Here is an 18,369-nt window from a genome sequence, read left to right on the forward strand (position 1 = left end):
GCACTACCCCCTCAAGCTTGGAGACCTCGGTCGGCTGTGTCTTACCAGGGCGTTGCACAAGTCCCATTGATTAATCCCACTTCCTCCCATTGCGACTGGCTCTGACCCCAGCCCTGGAGCGTGACATCTGAGAAATGTTCACATCAAAGCTCTCCACACACCACTGGGGTTTGGCCATTGACCTTTTGTTTATGTACTTGCTGTGCAACAGAGAGGCACAGATACTTCTGTGCTAAACAAAGGCAGGTGTTTAAACTGAGCAATATGCTTTCGCTTTATGACTCTGGGCTATAGTTACTCCACATGCAGCTTGACTCTGTTCTCTGCACACATTAATGCTGGGATCTTAAACATCACTAATGCCTTATAGACAATCCATTACCATCAGTGTCTCCTAAGTGGCTAGCCATACCATTATTTATAAAATAGGGATCCCTTCCTAATGCTACAGTTACCAAGCCCTTGCTTTCCCAAGCATATAATCATGTGTGTTTTCATCTGTGGACCATTTTACACTGCCACATATTTTTTTACTATATAACGAGCTGTGTATGTGTGAGTGACACACAAAAAGAGAGATGAATATTGCTCTTACACTTACTGCAGTGCCTGAGCTGATCTGGTTCGACACGAAATGCAGACAGAAATCCGCCTCACCTCTCAAGCTAATTTTAGTCTCTCCCTCTGTTCTCGCTAGCTCTGTGTGTGTATAAAATCACTCGCAGTCTGACAGCGTTCCAGTAACCTGTGCCACGCGCAGAGCGGGATGTACTTACTAACCATCTGCTTGCATGGCATGGGTTAACTGAGCCTGTGGGATTGTGCTTACCTAAACAAAACCACTGCAGTGAGGGGAAAAACAATGAATGGGTGGAGATGATCAGCCCATGCATTCCAGCTAGTGCAGTCCAGGCAGCAATGACAGCCTGAAGGTTGCAGCAGCACCGGGATCTGCATTCCAAGTTCACAGATCTTACAGTCTGGAGTGATTTTACGTGGAGCTGTTCTTTATTTGCTGAGCCATGGCCAGTAACCAGGCCAGCCTGCAGGATGATCAGAGCAGGCACTGCAAGTTCTTATCCTATATGTTCTACCAGGCTGTGAGAGATCACAAGCCTGTGTGGATGCTGGAAGACATGAGAACTATGGAGTATTTTTACTGGGAGGAAAATGCCAGCCTAAGAACCTACTCACCTTCAGAAGCCCTTCTCTATGCAGTGGTGCATAACCACCTGCCTTATGCTCAATATCTGCTGTCTCATTTTCCAGAGGAGGCTCTCAAGGTGCCTGGGGAACACTTCTGCTATTGCCCATCCTCTGCTCCTCACTTGGCCATGGCGGTCACATATGACAGGAGAGATATCTTGGGGTTGATCATCAAAATTGCACACAAGCTTCCCAGCTTGAACTCCTACATCAATAGGACTGGCTGCTTTCATCTGGAAGATGGGAAAACCCCCCTGCACCTTGCCTGCGAACTGCTGAGGTCAGAGACGGTCCTCATCCTCCTCGGGAATGGAGCTTCTCCCAGGATAGAGGACAGCAAAGGGCTTACCCCGCTGGACGTCATCCTGGAGCAGATGTGGGACTCCAAAGTCAACGTGGCATCAAAGAAGCTCTGCCTCGACTACCTCTTGCTCTTCATGCCCAACCCACAGTTTAAGATGCGGAAAGTTCTGCAGGAGCATCCCGACCACTGGACAGCTTTGCTGGGGGAAGACAAATTCAACAGCCTGGTGGGGAACACACCTGCTTCTTTATATCTGCAAGCTATGCAAACTATCCTCCAGACTCTTCCCCCCTCCCACTTCCCTAGAAGCATCCAGGAACTACCTATACCTCAGGCACTAAAGCCCTTACCATCCTATGGCAAAAAGCTACCGACAAAAAATGTGGTAAATGTTTTCCCTTGACTTTATTTGCTGGGTCTTGGATTTTCAAAGGCAACTTAGGGGAGCTGGTCATCCACCACCCTCTGCATTTTAGTGTGATTTTAGTACTTAACCTCTTAGGTTATACTGGGAAATTCAATCTTTTGTGACAAGATTTTAAATGTCTTTTTTAATTGATTGCAGGCACGGCACTTTTAAAGGCAAAAGCCTTCCTTGTTTTCTGTTTCTTTGTGCATGTGAAGGGTTAAGTGTAGTCGAGACTGTGTTATGTTCGGTTTCTTAGCTGTCAGCTGGTATCAGTGTATCTGAATTCCCAATGTGATCACTGTATCCTGTGTAATGTACCTGGGTAAAAAGAAACTACGTGCTCAGTGGGATTGTCAAATGGTGTAACTATGGGATTGTTTTTTGCTAGAGCTGGGACAAATACCATCCCGTACCAACAGGGTTCAGATGCCAGGTTTCCTTTCCAACAATGATCTAGCATCATCTGGTGATAACCAAAAAGTCGATGGCTGGTGCTGCAGGGATGTAGATCAGATCCTGCACAGTACCTGGTTTTACTGGGTTACTTTTCAGCAGGTCATAGTGTGGAGGGTGTGAGTTCACAGAGGGGCCATGAGTGTGTGTTTCTGGGGTGGGGATAAAGACAGGCAGAATAGCCTAAGGAAACCATCCTGTCTTACCTGGGAGTGAGTGGGTTAAAGGCAATCCCAGCCCTGATGCCTGTACAGACTTGTGCAGTGGAGAAGGAACCATTTTTCTTGATGTCCAGTAAACAAATGGAAATCAGAGCAGGGCCAGCAGAAGCCCTGTCCTTCATAAGTGACATTATTTCTTCCTTAACTTGTGTTTTAGGTCTGAATGTTATCTCCACAAGAGACATAGCTCACTAACTGGATTTCCCAGTGGGTCTCAGAGCATTTGCTAGTTGTCCTAAGCTGGGGTATGATGTTTTGCTGTTGAAAGTTGTCACTTGATGTCAGTAAGAGTATTTCTGCCACTCAGGTCCAGACAGAGGGCCTGATCCTGGAAAATACAAACAGCTCCCATTGACTGCCCTGGGCACTGCAGGCAGGGGGTGTTTGCAGAAGGCAGGGCTGAGGCTGCCCTGCATTTTGGGGAGCTCTGTGCCTTGCTGCCCAGGCAGAGCCCTCTCTGTTCAAACTGGTCCTGTCTCCTGGCTGTGCTCACCAGCAACAGAGCAGTGGCAGGATCCCAGCTCCCTTTGCGGGACATCCCTAATTTTGGACCCCAATGTTTGCTCTCTTTTTAAGTGCAACCCTCTACTCTGCTGAAGCAGCATTAACACATTTGTGCCCAAAGGCTGTGGGGCACAAGCCCCTTTCAGCAAGCTAAGAAAGAATATGCATTCCCATCTCAATTGCTCCGTGCAAAAATGGCTCGTGTCTCATCTGGCTACTTCCCTGTGCCTATATCAAGATGGCTGTGTGGGAGCTACACCCTTTTCCCATCACCACAGGGAGCAATTCTGCTGGGTTTCTCTGTGTGCAGGATACCTCCATGTGCAAGGCTGCTGGTGATGCCAGCTACGGCCTGGTGGTGATTTCCTGGGCACAGACAACTGGAACATCCTTTTAGGGATGCTCCTCCCAGACATCCCTTCCCGTGGGCCACAGAAGAAGCTCAGTGCCAGTGCTGTCTGGGCTGTGCTAGGTGAAGATGCAGGCTTGTTTGTGAGATGGATGTCAGCCCAGCCGCCGGAGTGGCAAGCAGGCCAGGAAGGGGTTAACCTTTCTCTTGAAATCCCACATTCCCGGTGCTGCAATGTCCTTCCACCCCTGCCCCTGGGCACTTCGTGTCTTTCCATATCGTGTCTGTTCCTCCTTAGGGTGTGGTATTCCTCCTTGGGGCAGGGTGTGAATGGTGGCAGAGAAATTCAGGGTCAGTTTTGGGTGAGGGTTTTGCGGAGAGGCTGCTCCCTCACTCGGCAGCCTCTGCGGCAGGCGGAGGCTGTCACCGCTTGGGAAGCAAAGCAGAACCCAAGGCAGATTTACATTATAAGCAGTGGCTGAGCTGCTTCTGCCAACACTTGCAGGTTCCCCAGCTCAGCCCCCCCTCAGAAACCCGGAGCTGGAGGCAGAGGTGCTTGTGCCCAAGGCTGATGAGGGCAACTCTGCAGAGCACAGCTCCTGTGCACCCCTGGATCCGAAGGAGGAGGATTGGGTTTGTCCCTACCAGCAATGCAGTATCTCATCTGGGTGGGCGAGAGGAGAGGAGGCTGCTGATGGATATTATTAGAATAGTAATTAGGCTCTGGGAGCAGGGATCCCAGGGAAGGAGGGAAAGGAAGATCAACTGTTATTGCAGTTACTGAGCAGATCTGGCTCAAACCCAGGAGAGTTTTGGTGCTATAAAGAGTTCCAGAAAAGCCAGGAGGGAGGGGAAGGCTGTTGGACTCAAATCAGAGGAGGCAGCTAGGAATTCATGGTGTTAATGAGGTAGCACTTTCTAATAAGGAGGAAGCTGTACCCAGAGACCTATATCAACCCACTGTGAGCAAGTGGGTCTAAAATGGTGCAGGGATCTCTTGCTGGCTGTAGTAGTTGTGAATGTTTGCAAAGGTCAAAGTTCAGGCACTTCAGCCTTTGTGGGTGGGTTTGTAGCAGGCAGCAAGATGCTTGTGTGCATGTATTTGTCCATGTGGAAGGCTACACTATCCACTGGCCCAGACAGAAGGTAAGAGATGGATTCTCAAGCAACTGCTCAAGAAACTCCCACTCTGGAGCATATCTGCATCTGGTACCACAGCCTGGAAGAAAGCTGCTGGCCCGCTGTTGGCCAACGTGTAAATTGTACTCAGCTCAGTGCACAACAGGCAGGTACTTGCCCTGCGAAGATCTCTCCTCAGCCTTCTCATTCTCCTTCTCCTGACCACTTTAACAAGAGACCAAGCACTAGCTGGCCCTCAGCTGCTGAGCTACCATCAGACCTCCACGTGCAGTCCTGCTAGGCTGGAGTTTAGGGCCATTAGCTTTGTGATAATAACTCTTCCCATCACCTGTAGTGATGTGAGTGCAGGATGAGGCATCCTTCAGTTGGAAGGGAGGAATCTTCTCCCTAAACATGGTTTGCTTATCTTGTGGTCACCCACCTGCATGTTGGTCTGAGACCCTTTTCTTTCTGCTCAGTACCGTGACATTACATCAGATACAGCCAAATCTACCTCAGCCCTGTGTGCGCTGATTTTTTCCTCCACTCTTTCCAAGCCAGATCATTAGCAAAAGTAAACTCTTCTCCATACTTCCTGTAACCTGACAGTCCATAGTCTTGAAAAATCTATGTTGCATTTCAAGTATGTTAGTGACTTTGTAAGCAAAAGGGTGCTAGGTGCTGTGTAGCGATGTTTACATTTTGCATACGTAGGTACTAAGTGTAGCTAGAATCTGTATTTCTGAGCTTGGGAAGAAGAAGAAAAGCAAGAGAGAAAAGAGAGGGAGTAAAATCTTTGCTAATCTTTGGATTACAGATTGCAGGTTACATGTTTTTAACTTCTATTTTGAGGCATAGCATTGTAAGGATCTGAGCTGAGTGTGTATATATGTGACTGCAGTTTCAATGAGTATCACATCAGTATCACGGCAAGTGATGTGTGTGTGTGTGTGTAACGTGTGGATGCCTGGGTGCACATGTATGTGTATGTAAATATGTGGGAGCCGGGGTGTACGTGTATGTCTGTGTCTCTGTCTGCCCTCTCCTGGTAGAACTCATAACTGACTGACAATACTTACCCAATACTCCACATCAGTGATCAATGCCTTAAGAAAGCAGCCTTTTCATGAGAAAAGTGTGTGTCCCAAGCTCCGTGCTGCTAACAGGTAAGGACAGTTCTTTTCTCCTGTAAAGAGGAAGATGATTTGCTCTTGAAATGGGTGCTTCCCAGAGAAGCTGTGGCTGCCCCATCCCTGGCAGTGTTCAAGGCCAGGTTGGAGGGGGCTTGGAACAACCTGGTCTAGTGGAAGGTGTCCCTGCCCATGGCAGGGGGTTGGAACTAAATGAGCTTTAAGGTCCCTTCCAACCTGAACCATTCTGTCATTCTATGTTTCTCTGAACACCAAGGACAAGAGCTTCTGCTCACCAACAACCACAATCACCCCATGAAGAGTTAGCGATAGGGGCCACATTTTATTCTCAAATCCACCTTTTTTTGTTAATAAAATCTACTGAACATACATTTTTGTCTTTCTTTTCTGCGGGCTGCCAGCAAAATTCAGCCACTGCTGACTTCCTAACCTTATGCTTCTGTCTATTTCTGCAGCACTATTAGCAGGAAGGACAGGCCAGATTCTGACCTCAGTTACACCTCTTTACAGCTGAAGTAATGCTTTTTAACTCAATTGCATCACTCCCAATGTTTGTTGGTCTAAAGGAAAATAGAAACTGTGCACTTACATTCTTCAAGGCTCCATAACTCTGACTTCAGCATGCAAATAAATGTGATGCTTCACCATTGAAAACACTTTTTTACATTTTTCATACTTGGATTGTATACAGATCTATATTTTCCATCTCTCTGGCACCAATGGGCATGTCCCTGCTCCCAGTTCCCTTGGCTTTTTTGGAATCAGAGTGACAGTGACAGATGCAATTGCTCACTGGTTAAGACCGAATGTTGCCATACCCAAGTATAAATGAATGTTCATTGTATGATATGACTTTCTTATAAAGCCATACTTTTGTAAGTTTGGTTTCTCTTTTTTTAGGGGAAAAATAATCTTCCATATAATTGTGTTTGTACATTATTCGCTGCATGATTAAAGATAAAAAGATTGTAATGTGCTGGGAATAAAATGTCTGTACATACCCTGCTATAATGAGGCATATTAGCTGTGAAAATCATCAATCTGATTGTGTTACTGTAATAAACTTGTAGTACAAACTTGATGTGTCTTTTATCAGCCAGACACCAGTATCTATGGCTTTTGCTTCGGCTCATCGTGGTGTTTGACAATTTCATTCTGACTGCTGAGGCATTACCTCCAAATATGTGATCTAGGAAGATAATATTTTCCTTCACAGGCTTGCAATAGCTGGCTGCGTTCTGAGGACGACCCCAAGTGATGAGGTGAACCCACATTTCACAGATCTGCTGGAAGGTGGCGATGAATCAGAAGAAGGGGCTCTACAGGGGGAAAGGTTTTGATTATAATCTTTTAGGTCTGAGTTCAGCTCATGGCAGCTTATGACAAAGCTGTTTCCAGTGAATAGAACAGTACTGGCAGCCTCTTTTCCTTCCTAAAGTTTTTCTTTGTTATGGAATAATGCCCCAGAAAAGCTTCCAGCACCAACTCCAACTGCTTCTGTAGGCTCAGGTGCTGCTGGAGGCCCTCAGGCAGATGTGCACCTTACACTTGCTGTACTCTCCTTGGGTTAATGATGCACTGGCTTCCGTGCACAAACATGGATCACCCAGCTCCTCCTCTGCCCCAGCAAAACCAGCTGCCCACAGTGGTTCAGATGATGCTTGATGGTGATGACTATTGCCAACTGTACCTCAGTGCAGGTCTCCTCAGTGTGCACTAGTACCTACAAGCTGTAACCAAGGGAGTTAGGACTTTAACCTGTGCTTGCACAGTAAGTTAGTGATTTCATGGAGAGGGGAATTGTTTTGCTGGTCTGAAAGAAGGCCAAGACTATCTCCTTGCCTTCATAATGGTGCTCTCACTGCTTCACCACAAGGATGTGATCCCCAAAGATGTACATTTTCTGGCTTTTTTGCTTTTGCTTCCACCTTTCCTGTATGAGGATAAGATGATACAATTTCTGTCATGCTTTGGCAGCTCTACTGAGGCTGAGGGTGACCATCAGGGCACTAGTGAGCAGCTCTGGCAGCTGAGGGAGCCCTGGGCTGACCCATCCCTTAGAGCCAGCCTCATCTGTAGAATCACAGAATGGTTTGGGCTGGAAAGGACCTCAAGACCATCTAGTTCCAATCCCTAGCTATCAGGTATTTTACAGCTGTAGTTAGCTGTAGCCCACACCAGCAGGTGACAGACAGGTATTTAAACACAGAGAAATTTAAAGGGTATATCCCATTGTGGGTTAGGAAAGCACTGTCAGAAGCAGATGATGCATTGACTGAGATCCTGCCCATACCTCAGTTACTTGAGGGCACCTCCCTGAGTGAGTCACCCCAAATACATCTGATAGGTTTGGCATGTCCCATACTAGTCCTTGTCTGTCTGGCTAGCAGAGCAGCAACACCTTCTGGGAGCATGCACCACATTTTGCTGCACCATCACACTCAGCATATGGGTGACTGTGCGCAACTGTCGGGATCCAGTTCCCAAGATGCCCACATTTGTCTCTAGCACTTTGGAAGCTGCTCTGAAGCCAAGACACCAGGTTTCTCTGGGGGTGATACCCAAAGGCCACTGGATTTGGAAAACCCATTGTGATTTTCCAGACTGGGTCCCAGTTCCAGCTCTAGTAAGGTGTGTTCGTCTTTTGCTATGGATCTCTTGTGCAGCACAGATTTTATTGCTAGTGGGAAGGCCTGTGGTGAATTTCATCAATACATACAGGGAGAAGATAGGTGTGTTCTGTACACAGCTAAGACCACCCACACCACCAGATGGGCAGATTCCCCTGCAGAGCTCTGAGGAGGAGGAATGGTTATCACATAGTTGTCAGGCTCACAAAAGAAAACCTGGGAGAAAAGAATGAAAGAAAAAGGTTGGGAGAGGAAATATGGCAAGATCCCTTCTAGGAAGCAGATCCTACAGTTAAACAGAAAGGGAAAATACCCTGGAGAATCCCAAACTGCAGTACAAGCTACAAGAAACACAAAAACACCACTTTCTCTTAGAGCTCAGCTTCACTGTCGCAGAGAATATCAGGTACCAGTCACAAAACTGAGGCAATATAATGCCCTCAGTGTCCACATTCTGGGTTGCATGTAGATCAGATGGTGTTTGTTTCATATGAAGGGATATTATCATGAACTCTTCAAGGTAGCATAAGCAGGCACTGATGTAAGCAGCTCAGAGACACAGGACCACCCTGGTGCTGCCTGCCTGCTCCCTAATCCAGCCCCTGACCTAGCAAGCCCCAGCAAAGCTGGGTCGTGGCACTGTCACACTAGTGCCAATGCCACCCAAGGGGATGGGGGCTCTTGTAACAGGAATAAGCAGCCAGGCAGATGATATTACTCCTTTCAAAGGTCGATTTTAACTTCAGCTGTAGAAGATCTTGTTCTTTGATGCAAAATGAACCAGGGGAGAGCTCTAGTAATGCTGAACCAAGCCCTCCTCTATCATATTGTACATCATTAAATACCTTGACTTTCTCCTTGGACAGAGCAGACTTGGTATGCTTATAACAGTGAAGGCTTCATAAATGGGACAAGAGGCTAACAAGGAAAGTACAAGGTTCTTTTTCTTTCCTATTGGAAAAGAAAATAATCACTAAAGCTGAGTGCAAATTGATGTTTCTATTCCATTAAAAAAAAAAAAGACAATATTGCAAAACACGCTTCAATTCTGATTCAGAATGAAGATTCAAAATATCAATATTGGTATGGACTCAGTTTTACAAAGGAGTAAAATGATCCATATCTATCAAAATACACTTAAAGACAGAAGAATAAATCATAATGTTGTAACATTTGCTTTTTGGTTTTAGTATTTTACCATATATTGTAGTGTTAAAGCACTATAAAGTAATAGCAGGCATTTAAATTCCTCAATAGTAACACAGTTAACAAAACCCACCAAAACAAAACACAAAGTCAGAATTTTCTTTATCAAGGCAAGCTCTTTGTTCAGATCTTCTCCTACTAGAAATCTTGGCCAAAAGAGGAATATAAAATCCACACTGATGTTTCGATCTGGTGTCCTAGATTTGTCCAGTTCTTTTTAAGCTTGTTGATACAGTCACATCCACAACACCCTATGGCAGCAAGGTACATTGATCTGCACCAAAGCTCAACTGCCACTTTTTTGCCTACTCAGCTTAGTGAGTTCCTTCATGTGTCTTTTGCTGCATGCACACTAGAAAATAGTCCAAAACCACTGCAAACACAGAGACACCACCGCTCATTCCTTTCTCCAGCCATTGGTTATGTATGATACAAACCCGCTTCCAGCACTGATCCCTGGGGAACCTGGCTCCATACCAACCACTAAATCCCACCCTTTGTCATACTGTAACCATCACTCCACAAAATAATTCCCGTGATCCCATGACAGCTTCATTTCTTTAACAGCCTTTGGTGTGGAACACTGCCAACAGCTTTTTGAGAATCCAAATACATTATGTGCACTGGATCTCTCCTTTATCCTCCACCCTTTTAAGTTAAATAAATCACTTAAAAACAATTCCATTTTTGTGAAAGTACACTTTGCAGTAAAGCCTTTTTTGACAGGGGACATCAGAATGGAAGTGTTGCCCTGTGTGGGGTGAAAGGTGGCAGAGCAGCTCAATATCTCACTGTTGGTACTTCCCCGTCCAGTTGCCCTTCCCACTAAAGGCTTGAAAAACTAGATTTTAGGCTTGTAAAGTGCAGCAGTGCATATACAGATCTGAACTCCTTATTCTGTATACATCTGTCTCTGGTACTGGCACAAATACAGGCTGGACTGCCTTTTCTACTTCAGTCTCTTTATTGACCTCATCCCCAAACTTTCCGAAGAACATTACTGTATTATGTGTACATGATACCAGAAATACTTAGGGCCAGTTGATGAAAGAAATACTTACAGCTTCTCCATCAGTGAGGTAAACCCTGTCCCCCTGGAGCAACTGCCATCACAGTATAAAGCACATTGGCTGGAGATTGCAGCAGAAATCTAGGTGAGTCTTTTTCGATTTTGAGGCTTTGACTGACGCCAAAAATGAGCAACAACAGGACAAAACTCTCTGCTCTCCTGCCTGGAAGGTGTTGGGCAGTGCCACTGTAAGCAGTCTCTTCCCAAGTTTACAGAGCTTGGAGAGATGCTATTTTCAGCTGTGGTGTGTATACTTTCAGACACTGAACTTCTCACCAATAGTGTTGATTGCTTGACCAAACAGGGATTTTTATGGGATGTCTTCCATGCACAGAACTGAGCTTCAGTGATAGCTCCAGGCTTTGGCTTCCTTCTGTACCAGCCGGCAGAGCCCTGCATGGTGACAGACATAAAATTAAATTCCATGCATAATTTGGGATTTAACAAAAGGAAAGCAGAAATGATAGGAAGAAAGAGCTCTGCCTAAATTAAGTTTCTGATTAAATGTGTGTTCCATAAGCACTCAGAAATCCACAGGCTTACTTAGAACACCTCACTCGGATCTGGTGAGCTTCAGGAAGGTGCAATATACAGCAAGTAACCCAAATTTGGGATGAGGGAGGCTGAAGATAGCTTTCCTTTCGCAGAATTAACAGATGATCCATGCTTTGTGTTCTTTGGAAAAGTTGAACCAGGTTTCAAAAGGTCTCCGTTTTACCCCAACACTCGTCATCATCATCCCTCAAAGTATAAAACATCAATTAAAAGACAAGATCTGAACCTAGACCTGTTCATGCCCATTCTTAGCTCCTTTTGAAGATTTTTAGACCCAGAGCGTCCCTTCCATCATGGCCTGAGCCTTTTCCCCCACTGCCTTGGAGGAGATGAACAGCCAAACTTAAAGCTGTAATAATTACTGCCCATGATGCACAGCACGAAAGCCCATGCAAGCATCATGGCTGATATGAAAGAGAGAGGATTTGCATAGTCTTACTTCTTTTTCTCACTCTCTTTCTCTCAGCCAGGTAGGACTGCACAAGTAATATGGGTACAAACAGTGCCCAGTTTGGTGCTGGTGCCAGCTTGCCAGGTTTTGGTTGCCAAGCCTCTCTGCACCTGTCAGTGCAACTGCTCCAAGAGTCAGGAAGGCAACTCCTTGCCTTTAGAAAGGTCAGATGAGACTTTAAATAGGCAACTGCAGCTTTAGCTTGTAGTAGCTACTGCTTTTAATCTCCATGCGGACCTTTATACCGCCCTCAATAAAACTGTTGAACGAATACACTCTCACCAGCTAAAAGCCAAACAAGAGGAGTGTATTTTAAAATGAAAGCCTTGTGTTTAAGTTTTACATATCAAATGCTTTCAGAGGTTTTTCTTGTCTTGTTCCTGCAGCATATCCTGAAAGGCCAGTTCTGCCTGGCTATTGTCGGATTTGCTCTGTGGCTCCCTGTATTTTCACTCAAGTCCTCAAATCACCACAGCTTTGAAGTGGATCCATCTATACCTTTTCTTCTGCCTCTTCATCATCACTGCTGCATGAGCCCCATGGGGCTTTTGAAGTCAAATGCAACTTTTTATGAGAAGGGAAAACAAAGATTGTAACTCATAAAACTGAGGAAACTCAGGTGGGCAAACCAGGAAAAAAAAATAATAAAAGTGGATTATGAACAACCCTTCCTTCACCAGGCTTGCCACTGCTTCTCTCTAAATGCAAATGTCCAGCTCCTGCTCCTAAGCCTAAGGAGCCAGGATTCAAAGCTGTTGTGGGGCATCACTTGCACATGGTGAATTCTGGAACAGTGCTGTCAACATGGATATCTACACATGCTTTGCCACCTAAAATTCCATAGCAGGAGCCAGAGGTGAAAGAACAGTTTGTATAGCCCAAGCTAAACTAGGTGGCCTTTGTATCTAGGGTGACAGATTTTGTCTTTCCTGTTGTTGTCTCCCCAAAATCCATACCCCATAGCAGAGTTGGTAATAGTCATCCCACCATTATCACTGCAAGCTTTCTCCCTCATATAGATTAAGGGTAGAGGAAAGGAATCTCAGGAATGACAGCAGGTGCTCCATACCTGACTTACATCTCCATATCCAGAGCAAGAACAGAAGCTCCAGGGCTCTGACTTGAGCTAGAAAAAGTATCCTTACTCTCAGGAGGTCCCCTATGGTCTCCCTCCATACATACAGGTCACCAGAAAAGCCCCTTTAGTCTGACTAAGCTTATAAAAATAAGACTTAGCTTGCCAGAAATCAGGATAACAAGAAGCTCTACCATCATGCTGTGAGCAGGCTAAGCATTTCTAGGTGTAATCAACAGAGCAAAAGTTAACAAGCATGCTTTAAAAAGAATACACTCCAATCTTCTCTTATCAGGCAATAGAAGAAAAAAAATCCCCATGAAATCACATACTGGCACCAGTTCAGGCAACGCAAGCAAATGACAATGAGACAGGAAGGCAAACAAATCTAAACCTAAGGACAGCAGGAAACAAGAGATTCCTGCCCATACACACAACCTCACAGTACCTAAACAGAAATTAAAGGCAGCCCAATAGTACTATTCCAGTAAAGACATACAAACTAATAGTAGTGAAAAGCAGCCCCTGACCTGAGCTTAAATACAGAGCTGAGGCCATGGGGAAGGGTGTGTGGCTGGGGAGGCTCCAGGTGAGGCCGTCGGTGTGATGGGGACCTGCTGGGCACCCTGAAACCCTTGCTCAGCTGCAGCTGAAACCAAGCAGCTCTGACATCTCCACTGTCATCTCCAGGGCTGCCCTCCCAGCCAGGCCCATGCATCCTTCGGAGCGAAGGGGGAGCAGAAACAGCACCTCAAAGTGTCTTCTCAGGAGTGACACACAGGGAGGGCAAATGGTGAGAAGCGTCTGTGGGGTGTCAAGAGTCACCCTGCACACCATGGTCTGGCATCCATGGCATCAAATCTGACTGTGTGGGGCATTCACTCCTTTGTCTACTCATTAGAACAGGCAAATGATGGGCACAGACTATGAACTGAATGCTTACTCTTTGATTTCCCTACTGCCCTTCAAACCAGTCCACAGCACCTGAAATCAGAGAGACCCATTTAAAATAATACCTGTGGGAACAAGGGAGAAACATCTCCAGCTTTCCCAGATCCCCAACCCATCCCTGGCACATCAAGGCAGTACCAGGCTGTCACCATTTGTGGCCAGCAGCATGGGTGGCCTTGCTTTGGGATCTCATTTGTTCTTGGATAATACCAGGACACAGAACCAACCTGTGTATCTCCAGGAAAGCACTGAAAGGGCACCCAGTGGGTATAAGGTGGCACTTTGTGCTCTCCTTTCTCCTTTGTGTCTTAACTGCTGTTTTCTGTCTCTTACTAGATGAGAATTTAACAGGAAACAGGTTTTGGCCATGATAACTTTCTGTAGCCTGTGACAGCAGCTGTAACTGGAGACTGAATTGGAGCCAGGCAGTTGCTCAGGGTTGGCAGGAAGATGGGCCTGGGGTGACTTTGCTGGTGTCTGTGGGGCAGGGACCATTTTGAGGGCAGACATGAGGGCAGCATTACGGGTACAGGAGCTCAGCAGCACAGGCTGGGATATAAGATGCAGTGTGAGTGCAGAATGGCAGAGGGGTTGGATCTGAGACACCCAAGGCCTTTGGCATTTCACTGGAGCACACCCAACTGTGATGTTGCACCATGTTGCAGCCATAGGGCTGCAGGGAGGCTGCAGCAGAGGTGCAAAGTGAGTCCTGGACACATCGAAGTTCATCTTTAAAGACCCTGCCTTACAAAAGCAGCCAGGATCCAGTCTGGGCAGGGGCTCAAATCCCACCGCACATGGATTTCCAGCAGCAACAGCTCCTGTGGCTCTGAAGGGTTGGGGTTAGGTCTGCTTGAGCGGAAGGCGAGGGTTAAGTTTCCAGCAACAGCTGCTGGAAATCTGTCTGGAGCAGGTTTAGGGTGTGTGTTCATTCCTGCCTTAATTTCTCACTCTGTCTCAAGATGCTTTACTGACTGACCACGACTGGGAAGGGAAGGACCATGTATAACGTTGCCAGGGCAATGAAGAAGTGATGGTTTTGTAGAACTGGAGTTCAGAATTCCATAGAGCAAGGAATTCCTTCCAGCTCCCAGAGCTCGAGGAACAGCAGCGATCCTTCTGGATAAGAGGAAGGGCAACAACTAACTTCAGAACGAGGAGGCAGGCAGGTGTGATTGTGACAAGCTCAGCCACACCTGTGTTCCTACTGGAACTTGGTTCATGGTAACACTAAAAATCACCCCCTGAGATACGAGACCTTTGCCCACAGAGACTCCTACTCACGGGACGTGTCGTTCGCCCTGAGGAACACACACCTTGCTCTCCCCTATTCCATACAACAGCACTTACCCGTGTTCTGGACAGCCGAGAATGCTGTTCCCGCAGCACCGCCCTGCTCTTGTGTTCACTTCCTCGGCTAGGGGGCGGCACCACACCACCCCTCCCCGCCATTGGGGCCGGTAGCGCTGGGCTAAGGTGGGGGGCTATGGGGCGCCGGGATGCTCGGAGCTGCGGTGAGGGCAGCGCTGTCCCGGGGCGGGCACCGGCGGCACAAACACTGGTGGAGTCTGTGTTCGAGAGGGGTCCCTGAGCTGCGCACGGAGACACGACGCCCGCCCCTGTCCCACATGGTGTGCTTGGGGTCGGAATGGAGCTGCGGCACAGGAAGAAGAAAAACCAGCTGCTTTACACCCGCTGATCATTCCCACACACCGCTATTGGCTTGTTCTCGGCTTGGTTTACGACTCTGGGTGTATTTTCCAGAGCGAAACAGGGCATGGCCGGGAAGCGGCGCGGCGCCGCCTCAGCCGCAAGATGGCGCCGCGGCCCTTTAGGCGGGAAGGCCGCCCTAAGGGTTATCGGGGTGTGTGTGAGGGTTCCGCCGCTCTGCTCGTCACCCTGCCCGGTTGTTGATGATGGCAAAGCCTTTGGACGCACCAAACCAAATCCAGATAAGCAAAATTTACAGGAATGTGGTGCAGGTGCCTTTACTGTCAGCCACCGCACATCTGGGGGTTGTTTCGGCGACAGAAGGGCCTCGGGTACTCTAGTAGCTGGGCTCTATACGAACAGCTATAAACAGAAGCAAATTGTTTTGCACAGGTTTTGTGCCCGTCGCTGGGCAGAGGTGAATTTCAGCCCTGAAGAGCAGCCAGCCATTTCCTGTCCTCTCATCTTTGCAGTCTCTGAGGGTCACGAGAATATGTGGTGGCTGAAGCTGGCGATGGAGGGCTGAGAGGCTCCATGTTGTATTTAGCAAAGCACGTAAAATGCAGGCATCTGTGGCAACTCCTGCTCCTGCACAAAGAACAGCATTGGACAGAGGAGTCAGAGGCAAGAACCACCATTTTCCCTGCTCCGAAGAAGAGGCTGGTGAGACTGACTGTGGTAGAACATAGAGGAAGGCATTTCCACTGCAGCTGGTTATGGATCCTGCCTGTGAGTGTGGTCATCTCCTGCAGGAGCAAGGAAAGGTACTGCCAAAGATGTCTTTAGCTGTGTGTCTGGCATATTTGATCAAATCTCAAACAGGTCCCTATTTAGCCTGATAGCCTAAGGTCCTAGCTAACAAAAACCAGCACATCTTTCTGGAGTTACTGACCTCTGATGTGAGTGTCTGCCCCTTTATTTTCACTCCTCTCTGCCTCAAGGCTAATCAGCAGAGCTTGCAAACCTGTAACAAATAGGATCAAAATCAGCTTTATATACAAACCTAAAATAAAACATCCGTGTATATCCCAGAAGCCTTCACAACCTCCTGGTTTATTAGTATCTCTAAAATAAGTTTTCTTTCCTGACTCTAATTCCAGCCAGAAGCACTCAGATAATCCTCACAGGACTGTTATGTGTATTTCCAATTAGAGCAATTTATAAGCACTGGCTGTGAGGAGCTTTTTGTTCTTAAGGAAATTATTTCTTCATTAAGCGTAAAACAAGTCTTTTTTTATCCCTGCTTTATCTGAAAGCCCTTGTGCCCCCATCACATATGGTTTAAGTACTGAGCTACATAGAAGACAATTAATCATCTTGTATCCCAACAAGCAGGCAAGACATGGCATCTGGGCCAGCCACACAGGGAATAGGCTTTTCAGTGTTTGTTTTCAGAGACAAGTAAAAGTCAGACAGACAGACACTTACTTTCAAGCTACTTGCCTTTGCCAGAGGCAACCCACACAATCATGAGCCCTTCTGGAGTCTGAGTCATGAAGAACTGCTGCAGATAAAATGAAGACAGTCAAGAGGAAAAAACCCAAACCCATTCATACCCAGTTAATGAGTAGAAGTTCCAAATTGCCTCTTGTTTTCCAGGCTCTATACCTTAATTAGATGAATCACAGATCACTGAGGGTGGAAAATGCAGGCCACAGAGCTCATAAGGGTCCACTTCATTCTTTTACATTAGCAGCATTATCTAATTCCCTGTTAGGGAAGAATATCCCTCCATTTTCTTTGTCAACAGTGTCTCCTGGCATGAGGCATGAACTAGCATGGAAAATTAAGAGTAGGAATGGTACGTGATTGACTTGAGCTAGTAGCACAACCCCTCTATTCCTGTTCTCCCCAAATTCAACTATTTACACTTTCTGTAAAGGCATTTATGAGCCCTCTTTATAGCCAAGGTCAGATCCATGACAGAGCAGCAATATGAGGGACGAACTTCAAAGTGATGACCCACTTGGTTGTGTTAGGAATTGACTCATAGGAAAGCTTTCTGATGGGGGAACAGAAAGATAATGAGCCTTGGGCATTCCTGGGACTCTGGGAAGAAACCCCATGTTAGTGTAATAAGTAAATTGCATTCTCTTCAACTTTCTCTAAGACAGATGAGGAGGCAGTTCTTGAATGTTTATAATTGATATCTAGTATCAGTTTACAGTAATGAGTGTAGAGACATGGAAGAAATGGTAACAGAAAATGTGATTAGTACAGTCAGTAAACAACTAAGCTACAGAAATGGATGAGATCAACACATTGCGTAAGCCTGTGCCAATGCTTAGCTTGAACAGCATCTGTGGAAAATGTGTTCTGTATTGGAACCACCAGTAGAGCCACCAGCCCCACATGCTCCTCCCAGGAATGGCTGTGGCAAATGGCTGATGGTAATGGAGCTCATATTGGTGTGTTCAAGTGTATAATTCAGTGTAGACATCATATAGTTCAGCGAAGAGACAAAGGATACAGAATGAACTTAAAACCTTATCATGACATGGTCAGTAACACCATTTATCATCTCCATTTCTGTTACTGAATAGGGTTTTTCTTAGCAGCACAAAGAAGTGCATGGTTGTAGTTCCCTTAAGCAAGCCTTGTGTATTTTGGTTATTATGGTTTTATCGTGTCTGTCTTAAAGGGAAATACATTTTGAAGAGGCATTTCAAGGAAGACGAGGTAATACGTGTCATTTTGCATAGCTCCTGAGATAATGACAGCTCTACTGGCAAATGGAGAATCACTGATCTGCTGGGGCAAAAAACCCACTCACTTATAGTCAGCATGAGAGAAAGGAAGAGGATAGAGACACAAAGAAGTCATAGTTGGTGCTCAGAGTCAGGGAGGGGAGAACAGCAAAGTAAATGTCAGAAGCAGATAAGCAGGTTGATAATGGCACTGTGGAAAGCAGAGATGTGTAAAAAAAAATGCTGTAGTGGGAAAATCAGGACAAGGAGGGAAAAGTAAGTATTAATGCTACTGTCATTATGCACGGCATAAGGTTAC

The 18,369-nt window shown here is 46.4% G+C and overlaps 1 protein-coding gene across 1 annotated transcript; it reads left to right on the forward strand.

The window, feature by feature from the left end:
- Nucleotides 1-509: 509 nt before the first annotated feature.
- LOC130594281 (ankyrin repeat domain-containing protein 9-like) lies at nt 510-6,792 on the forward strand. Its single transcript, XM_057400064.1, has 2 exons — nt 510-1,895; nt 6,172-6,792. Exons 1-2 carry the CDS (start codon nt 1,023-1,025, stop codon nt 6,178-6,180), a joined length of 882 nt encoding a protein of 293 aa, XP_057256047.1. The 5' UTR covers nt 510-1,022; the 3' UTR covers nt 6,181-6,792.
- The last annotated feature ends 11,577 nt before the right edge of the window (nt 6,793-18,369 follow it).

This window comes from Pezoporus wallicus, unplaced genomic scaffold (genome assembly GCF_028554395.1).
Source record: "Pezoporus wallicus isolate ANWC-B61680 ecotype Strahan unplaced genomic scaffold, APGP_CSIRO_Pwel_v1 contig_7339, whole genome shotgun sequence".
NCBI lineage: Eukaryota > Metazoa > Chordata > Aves > Psittaciformes > Psittacidae > Pezoporus > Pezoporus wallicus.